Source organism: Sardina pilchardus, chromosome 23 (assembly GCF_963854185.1).
Source record: "Sardina pilchardus chromosome 23, fSarPil1.1, whole genome shotgun sequence".
In the NCBI taxonomy this organism is placed as follows: Eukaryota; Metazoa; Chordata; class Actinopteri; order Clupeiformes; family Clupeidae; genus Sardina; species Sardina pilchardus.
The window spans coordinates 28,381,123-28,391,122 of record NC_085016.1 but is presented as its reverse complement, the minus strand read 5'-3'; the positions used below and the strand labels follow the sequence as shown (position 1 = coordinate 28,391,122).

At 47.6% G+C, this 10,000-nt stretch overlaps 1 protein-coding gene across 2 annotated transcripts in view; it reads left to right on the top strand.

Moving 5' to 3' along the window:
* The window catches only part of kalrnb (kalirin RhoGEF kinase b), an 81,773-nt gene that overhangs the window by 53,957 nt on the left and 17,816 nt on the right, over positions 1–10,000 (top strand). For both annotated transcript variants that reach the window (XM_062527343.1, XM_062527344.1), the window contains one exon: positions 5,650–5,896. In XM_062527343.1, the coding sequence (XP_062383327.1) occupies positions 5,650–5,896 (247 nt within the window). The remainder of the gene's footprint in view (positions 1–5,649; positions 5,897–10,000) is intronic.

Here is a 10,000-nt window from a genome sequence, read left to right as displayed (position 1 = left end):
TGTTCCTGATTTGGGCCCATATTCACAAAGCATTTGATCTTACGCTAAAGATACAGTACTCCTAAATCATTCAGAGAAGCTGAGGAACCCCAATACCAAACTACAGAAGTTAAAACAGTGGCAGAGATCAGAGCAAATATGGTCAGTCAGTCTTCTGTTTATTATGGCGTATTCTGGCTGCAAAAGGCACGTACTCTGCAGACAGAGGTGTGGTTTGGCCAATACGGCTGACCACGTTTGGCTTTTTTCATGACAAATGGATAGTGCTGCATTGTTTTTTTCCTGTCACCAGTTTCACCCCTCAACAACAAGGAAGATGAGATGAAGTAATATTATATGTAAATGAATTGATTTATTTCTATTTATTTAACCAGGTGAGTCCCATTGAGATCTTATATCTCTTTTTCACAGGAGCCCTGGGTTTACAAAAGTAAAACACCACTAAGAACAGCAAGAGAGAGGTATTTATGAGGTAAATAAGGTAGATAAGGTCAGGAACCAGATAGCTTATCTTCTTCTCAGCCATATCAGCTTATCCTGCGTCGTAAGTGTCGTAGAGCAGTATAACTCTTAGTGGTGGAGGTGAAGTGTGTGTGCTCAGTGTGGATGATAAATGGTAGAGTGAGAGAGGCCTTTTGATGGAGGATTCCCCTCTGAAGGAGAGTTGCCATCTGGTCCTCATTCACCTCAATGCTGTCTTTAGGAGACATTAGAGATTCTGGCTGAGCTGATGGGCTACATGTGAGTGTGTGTGTGTGTGTGTGTGTGTGTGTGTGTTTTTGATTTACTCAATAGCTTACCTCCATTATATACCTTGATAGCTAAGGTTATAGCGTGCGTGTGTGTGTGTGTGTGTGTGTGTGTGTGTGGGTGGGTGTTTGCATGCATGCAAGCATGTGTTCATGTCAGGACAGAGAGAGATTATCTTTGTGAATGTTTGTTTTTGTGTGTATTAGTGATACTTACCATCATACTCTATATGGCGGTAACTCAACCATGCTTTTTAGGAAATGTGACTCAGTGTCAGATATGAGTATGTGTGTGTGTGTTGAGTATGTGTGTGAGACAGAGAGTGTGACCCACAGTGTGATTCACAGAATCCGTAAGCAGAGCAGGAATAGGGGTGTGTGTGTTTAGGGACCTAGGGAGGTGTGTGTGTGTGTGTGTGTGTGTGTGTGTGTGTGTGTGTGTGTGTGTGTGTCCATATGGTCAACATTCCTCCACAGTGGTGGAGAGGGTCATGGGGCAGGGAAACACCCCGACTCTTCCTCATGTCGGGCGGACCCCGCTGAGTGCTATCCCCCCAGACTTCCCAGCGTTCCGCCTGACTGGAAACCCGTTCGGAATCTACCCTGTTGATCACTCTTCAGAGGAAGTGTCCAGTGAGATTTACACTTCTGCTTTTGTATTCATTTTACATTTGCACAGGTAAATGAACAAACTGTGTATTTGAATGCATGTATTAAACCAAGGAGAACAATCAGACAGAACGACACACACACGCACGGCCACACACACACACACATACACACACACACACACACACACACACACACACACACACACACACACACACACACACACACACACACACACACACACACACACACACACGCGCAGGCATGGAACTACATGAGCATGTTTGTAGAGGCCCCCGCCTAGTCTCATGGGGAGACAATGAGCAGTGGAAGTCTTGGGAAATCTCCCGATCTCCCCCTCTCTTTCTCTCCCCCTGTTGTTGTTTCCCTCTCTTTCTTTCCTTCTCTCTCTCTCTCTCTCTCTCTCTCTCTCTCTCTCTCTCTCTCTCTGTCTCTCCCATTCTCTCTCTCTTGCTTTCTTTGCTCACTCCCTCTCACTCTTACTGATTCCTTCTCTCCCACTAAACTCTAATGTGTTTCCACAACAATGCTAGTGGGCTGGTCTCTAGTAGAAGCGTATTAGACATGGCTGTTTAGACTCGATGAGACACGACGGCCGCACTCTGACAGCGCGCTCTAATGGATCCATGTGTGTGTGTCTTGGCCCAAGTCTCTCTTATTGAAGGCATCTGTCTGCTGGGAGCGTGCACATAGCCAGGGCTCTGGGGTGCAGTGGGTGCTGCCTGTTCTCTCCTGTAGTGATTCTCCTTTAACAGATCACTGACCCCCAAAATAAAAAAAAAACTGAATTGGAAATAAGGCAAAAAAGTAAACAACATAACAATTGTGTGTGTGTGTGTGTGTGTGTGTGTGTGTGTGTGTGTGTGTGTGTGAGAGAGAGTGTGTGCGTGAGAGAGAGAAAGAGAGAGAGAGACATGGCAGACTCTGTTGAGGCCTGCTCAAGTATGTGTGTGAGAGGACTTCCTGCTGGTGGAAGAATAGTGTGTGTGTGTGTGTGTGTGTGTGTGTGTGTGTGTGTGTGTGTGTGCGGGAGGGGGGGGGGTTCTGTGTGAGTGTGTGTGTGTGTGCATGTGTTTTGGAATAGTGGGACATTTGTATGTCACTAGTTTGAAAGCCATGAGCAATGAGGAAGACTGTGTCAAATCTTTTCCTGAAGGACATGATCACCATGTGTGTGTGTGTGTGTGTGCGTGTGTGTGTGTGTGTGTGTGTGTGTGTGTGTGTGTGTGTGTGTGTGTGTGTGTGTGTGTGTGTGTGTGTGTGCATATTACAACATCCCACAGTAACAGGTGTTCCCTGTTTGTGAGCCCAGGCATCTCCCGAGTGTGTGTGCTTTGGCTCTGCTGGCCCCCATCTGGAGTGGTGTGGGGTGGCTGAGCTCAGACCCTGACCCAGCGGGAGAGCTCTGCTCTGGGCTGTGGTGTCGGGGTCAGGCCCTGGGTCTGTGGTGGAAGTCCGTCTCCAGGAGCAGAGGCTACGGCTGGGTCAGGCAGGGTTTATCACCAGACTGGAGGTCAGGAAATGCTTGGGCTGGAGGATGTGGGGGGGCCTCACAGGGGACACAGCACACCACAACAAGGCCTGGGTTTCAGCTTGGCTGGAGCTGGCGCCTGCTTCCAAAACAAAACAAACCAAACAGCTACATGTCATTTGTGTTGCCTTCTTTCTGATATCGGAGGGTTTTTCTGTAAGTGCTCCTGGAGAACCAGCATCAGTCACACTTACTAGTTGAAGTGAAACTTACCATCATACTGTGTATGGTGGTGACTCAAAGATGCTTTTTAGGAAATGTGACTCTGTGCAGTGTCAGACAGTGTGTGTGTGTGTGTGTATATGTTTGTGTGTGTGTGTGTGTCAGTGTGGTTTCTGAGATGCCATACGGTCCTATTTTAGTCTAAGGCACTGACCATGAGTGGTCACATTCCAGGCTGGTGTGGACTCTAGCCTTCATACACACACACACACACACACACACACACGCACACACACAGGCCCATGGCATCCAGCGGCACAGTAAAACCCAGGACAGCACGCTGGGCCCACGCTTGCTTTTATTTTCAGTTTGGATGGTGTTTAATGTGGGCATCTGTACAAAAGCCCACACAAGCCCACACAAGCCCACACTGTGTTATTTTACTGCACAAATCAATGTAAACACAGCACAATTGCGAGCGGGAATGGCAGAGATTATGTTTAATATCTTTTGAAATTGGGCGCCAGCTTTGTGGAGGGCGTTTTTATGATATATCTTTTTTCAGCGTGACAGTAAAGGTCACCCATTTCCTCGTATTCCCTCCATCTTTCTCCCTCAAGTGGTTCTGTCACTCTTTCATTATTCTCTCCGTTTTCCTCTATTGCTTTCCCCTTTGCTCTTTCACTTCGCTGCTCTTTTCTCCCCTCGTTCTCTCTTTCCACCTCTCTCTCCCTTTCTTTATCCCTTTCTATCCTCTGTTTTTCTCTCTTTCTTTATCACTGTGCTCTTTTCTCTCGCTCTTTTATCCCTCTTTTCCTTCTATTTTGCTCTCTCGCTTTCTTGGATTTATTTGTGAGCTTTCTAGGACAGGCAGGATGATTTAGCAGCAGGGCTGTTTGTTCGCTGGAGAACTTCCTCTCCTGGGTGTCATAAAGTCAGGATGACCATCTCTCATCTCTCTCTTTTTTTCTCAGCTCTCTTCCCTCCTCTCTCCTCTCGCCTCTCTCTATCTCTCTCTCCTACTCTCTCTATCATCTCACCTCTCTCTCTCTCTTAGTCTCTCTCACCTCTCTCTCTCTCTATCTCTCTTACTCTCTCTCTCATCTCTCCTCTTCTTCTTCCTCCTGCTCTTCCCTTTGTCTGTCTTTCTCTTGCTCTCTCTCTCCCCTCTTTCCCTCTCTTTTGACACTTTTTTCTCGCAAAGCAGGGCAGGGTTGCAGATAACTGTTGAAGATGGAGGGATCTTGGAGTGTCTGTCTGTGTGTGAGTGTGTGTGTGTGTGTTTGATTGAGTGTGTGTATGTCACTCAGTCGTTTGACTCCAGTAATGAGTTTCCAACTTGTTTTTTCTCTTCCACTGACAAATTATGGGCGTATGTTCTCTGAATCATTGGAGCACATTGTTTTTTGAATGAAGTGGTTTCAGTGTTTACTACTATGATGCTGCGTAGATGGAGTGTATGGATCTATCAGTTTCAATTGGGACAGAGTCTAAAGTTCCAGAATGATGCTGACACCAGATCAGTTTTGCCCCACATCAGACTTATGAATGAATAGTCTAGTCAGAGTTTGTGTTTAGGGTAAATAAATGTTTAACTGATGAACTCATAAACAGATTTCACACACACACACACACACACACACACACACACACACACACACACAGAAACTCACAGGCATGTGGAAACACACACCTTATTAGTTCAGCTGATGGTATTACTGACACAGTAGGTCTACTGTAGCAGAAAAATATATTGGTGTCAAGGTCCAGTCCTCTTTTATAATGCTCATCTATGGTAATGATTCCTCTCTCACTGACCACTAATCATTGACTGTTGTTCTGAGCAGTTAGTATGGAGCAAACATTAACACTGCGTGTCATATGTGTGACTCCGAGATGTTCCGTGCTTTAGTGATACTGTCGTCCTCCCTCTGTAGTCCCTCTCCTGCTCAGGAGGCTGTGGAGACGGTTGATTGAGTCATTCATGGACTCATTCATCTCTTATCAAATACCTGCATCAGTATGGGAGGGAACACAGGCCACTCTGTTTGCTCTGTCTCAGCTCTGCCTTTCTGTCTCTCTCTATTACATTAGGACATGATGTGTCATTTAGATGATGCTCTAAATCAAAGTGAACTAACTAGCAGGGTTTAAGTGCCTTTTATTGTATTGTATTGTATTGTATTGCATTGTATTTATTATCTAAAGTATCTTTTTGGGGATTTTTGGCTTAACCCGGATAGGACAGTGAAGAGTGATAGGAGGCGGGTGGGAGAGAGAGATGGGGTGGGGTCAAGAAATGACCACAGGTCAGATTTGACCCTGGGTCAGCTCATATGTGGTGATGGACACTGTGGCCTGCCACAGCGCAGATCCCTCACCCTATGTGTGTGTGTGTGTGTGTGTGTGTGTGTGTGTGTGTGTGTGTGTGTGTGTGTGTGATCTTCATCTTCCTCTTCTCTCCAGTCTGTTTCCTCTTCTGACTCTGTAATGATGTGGCCTTATTAGTTCTGGTCAGTCCATCTATCTGATTAAAAGTGGACTAACGTCTCTCTCTCTCTCTCTCTCTGTCCGCAGCTGTCCGGCGGCTGTGAGCAGACGGTGGTGCTGCAGGACTTTGCGGCGGGCGGGCCGGGCGAGCTGGCGGTGCAGTCGGGCCAGACGGTGGAGCTGCTGGAGCGCTCGGGGGAGCGGCCGGGCTGGTGCCTGGTGCGGACCACCGAGCGCTCGCCCCCGCAGGAGGGCCTGGTGCCCAGCGCCACCCTCTCCGTCTCCCACTCCCGCAGCAGCGTGGACATGGACTGCTTCTTCCCCACGGGCAAAGGTAAGGGACGCCACAACGCTCCTCACGCCTCTGAGAGTAACACCACACAGGGATTCCCCTGACCACATAGTGGACACCAGGTTAGATGCTTACGTCTCTTATCTGAGAGTAACACCACACAGGGATTCCCCTGACCACATAGTGGACACCAGGTTAGTGCTAAGGAGATACCCAGTCTGTCTAAAAAACTGACAAAAAGGCTTCTGCTCCAGCCAACGACAACAGCGTTAGCAATACCATGCATTCCAGACACTCATCAGCAATGTCAGAGACTACATGCTCCATGTTTGAAGTGACTGTAGCATCAGCAGGAGCTTGCAGCTGTTATGTGAAGGTGAAAGGACTGCATTGTGTTGTGTTCAGAGCACACACTCAGAGCAGCACACAGCTGGAGTCAGACAAGTCTAGTCAAGTATGGAGTCTACCAGCAAAGTGAGGTTGACAAGGATGAATGCATGTAACACACAAATGCACACACAAAAAATAACACTACAAGTAATTATATAAATAAATAGAAATACTGTATGTACAGTACTACGGGTTTCCACTCACCAAAAAAACACAAGATGACAATATATCATAACAGAAGCACATTATTGTAGCTATTAGCTATTTTCCCTCTTCCCACAGAAAAGTACCAGGTTACCTAATGGACAGATACAGTATATGATGAATATAGTAAATTGTTAACTCCTAGATAGGTGTGTCACATAAGACGATATCACAGACAGACTGAGTCACATGGATATTACAGGGATGTAGCCTGCGCTGGTTGACCCACCTAAAATGTAGGTTGTGTTGAAGTGAGGTATGTAGGCTGTGTGACAGCATTAATCAGCACACAGCACTAAGCATATGTCCTGGCCACATACCACCACATGTTCAGCAGCTTGTAGTGCAGCAGGAGTGTCCTGGGTGCTAGATGAGTATGACTGATGTGGTTGGCAGACTGGATGATGGCAGGCTGTCTGTCATGCTTAGTGTCTAGTGTGGCACCACTGCTGTGGAAGACCAGTAACCTCTCCTTAAAGCACCTGCACTTTTTCTCTGTCACACACTGTCACATTTGTACATCCAAATTGCAAATAGCCATGTCCACAGACAAGGTAGAGTATGTTGCATGATTTTATGAAAGTTTGATGCATTGCGACACCGAAGCAAGTCAAATTTGTAGTTCCTTTCGTCTCATTCCATCGAACTACAGAACCGCTACCCGATCTGGTAAACTTGCATACTGTAGTGCAGTTATAGCCAATGGAGGGCCGCGAAGCTAATGCAGAAGTGCCGTTCACCCTGTTACCAGTTGATGAACCACTGAAATGGTTTTGAAAACATTATTCTAAGGTACAAAAAACTCTTTAGTGTTGCTTTAAGATCTCACAGACACGTAAAACAAATATAATTGATGATGAATTGTTTTGAATTGATCACAGTAGCTTTAGGTAAGATGGCGCTATTGGCTTGATATAAGCTGTAACGTGGGCTGCGGACAGGACTCATGTGACAGAAACTGGATGTGTGTGAGTGTGTGTGTGTGTGTGTGTGTGTGTGGTTAAAGGATAATGATGAGCGATAACTCATTGATAGATCTGCCTGGTAATGGTGGGGGGTAATGGGGCTGTTGTTGTGCTCCACTTTGATGCGTCAGTGCTTTCTGCTGTTATTGGGGCCTTTAAGACTGCCTGCTGCTCAAAGAGCCGTGTGACTGTGTGTGTCTGTGGAGACAAGCACGACAGTGTCCGTTTAGGTATTAGTTTCTATGTGTGTGTGTGTGTGTGTGTGTGTGTGTGTGTGTGTGTGAGATGCTGTATTCCCCCAGTGATCCACCACCCCACCCTTGAATGTGCCTTTTTAGGGGAGCGGCCTTCCTGACTGTTATCTGTGTGTTGGAAATAGCAGCCCCTGTTCTATCACAGCTATTCTCCCATCACTGTGTGTCCTCCTCTCCTCTTCGCATTCTTGTGTGTGTGTGTGTGTGTGTACTTGTCTCTCTATGTCCTCCTTTCTCAACTCTCCTCCTCACTCTCCTGTGTGTTTGTGTATGTGTGTGTGTGTGTGTGTGTGTGTCTCTTATGTCCTCCACCTTTCTCCTCTCCTCCTCATTCTCCTCCCTCATTCTGCTTCCTTTCCTTGCGAGGCACGCCGCCCCTCTCTAACATCCCTTCCAGAAGCTTCTAGAACCTGGAAGACATGTCTGAGAGACTGAAAATAGTCACACAGGAAAGGGGCCCCTGGCATGGGGCCCGCTCAGGACTGGGGCCCTGTCACCACTGAGCCCCCTAAACCAGGAAGGAAATCATTAAACCAACACCACGTCCTCTGACACTCACACTTTGAAGGCTCGGCAGGACGGCACACACAAAGGACGGACAAACAGTGGACACCACAGATCAGTTGCAGATGATTTCGTGATGCTTCACCAATGTTTAACTGTGGCTCACGCGCGCACGCACACAAACACAAACACTCACATGCAAGGACATGCACACACACACACACACACACACACACACACACACACACACACACACACACACACACATCCACATACATACATACACACACACACACACACACACACACACACACACACACACACACGCAACAGTCATGCAGCAGGCTTGCGTGACAAAGGTCCATTATCATGTGATGAGCAGGGCAGTGTTTTTGGCTGAAGACTCAGTGGACAGTGTTAATGAGGAGGCCTTAAGGAGGCCTACCACTGACCCTCCATTTCATTCATCTCACTCATTTAAGTTCAGATTCAATTCAACACTTGAATCTGAACTCTGAGTGAACTCTGATTCTGAGTTAATGAAGTCAAATTGCCCAAGCAATGCACATTATTCTCTCATTAGGAGACACAAATCATACAAGTGAATCAGGATTTCAAATGCTCTCTCTATTCCTGTGATTGAATGTCCTTTAAACAGAGTTGAGATGACTTGAGATACACACTGAATCTGTTATATACAGACACACACACACACACAGAGAGAGAGAGAGAGAGAGAGAGAGAGAGAGAGAGAGAGAGAGACAGGGCGGCTGCTCCTCGGTTTCCCCCCAGCTGCAGTGTGTGTGGAGGTCCTGACCTGGGGCCAGACTGCGCTCTCAGCAGGGTGTGTGTGTGTGTGTGTGTGTGTGCATGCATGTGCAGATGTGTTCAGGGGAGTGTGTGTGTGTGTGTGTGTGTGTGTGTGTAAGCAGGAACACCTCCTCCTCCGTACTGCAGGGTGAAAAGAGTGTGTGAGAATGTGTTATCTCCCCAAACACTGCCCGTCTGTAGCAGGATTAGCGCAGCGCTAGCTGGTGTGGCTGCTCTGCTGCTGTTTGTGTGCACAAAGGGGAACCGGCGCAGGTCGAGTGCGGTGCGGCTGGCTCGGGGGCTTTGCTTTTGTGCTGCTGTGGCGTGAGGTGGGCTCCTCTGAAGGACAAACACACACAGGGATTAAGCCGGCACGACAGGCCGGGCGTTCAGAGGGAGCCTCTGTTCAGCGTAATGCCGCTGTGCGCTAGCACACAATCATTAGCTGTACTGTTCAGTAATGCCACTGTGCGCTAGCACACACAATCATTAGCTGTACTGTTCAGTAATGCCACTGTGCACTAACACACACCATCAATAGCTGTAGGCCTACTGTTCAGTAATGCCACTGTGCACTAGCACACACCATCACTAGCTGTAGGCCTACTGTTCAGTAATGCCACTGTGCACTAACACACACCATCACTAGCTGTAGGCCTACTGTTCAGTAATGCCACTGTGCACTAGCACACACCATCACTAGCTGTACTGTTCAGTAATGCCACTGCGCGCAAACTAACACCATTACTAGCTGCTCTTCTCAGTAATGCCACTGCGCGCTAGCACACACCATCACTAGCTGCACTGTTCAGTAATGCCACTGCGCGCTAGCACACACCATCACTAGCTGCTCTGCAGTGTCTGTTCTGCTGTGGGGAGCTACACAACTACAGCGCTACACTGTGGGGACGTGTACGAGCCCCCATGTCGATGCCCCCAGAGTGGAGTGCTGTAGCTGCCTGGTTGCTTTAGCTGTTGGAACTAGTAACTTGGGCTAGGTAAAGCCAGTTGTTTTGCTC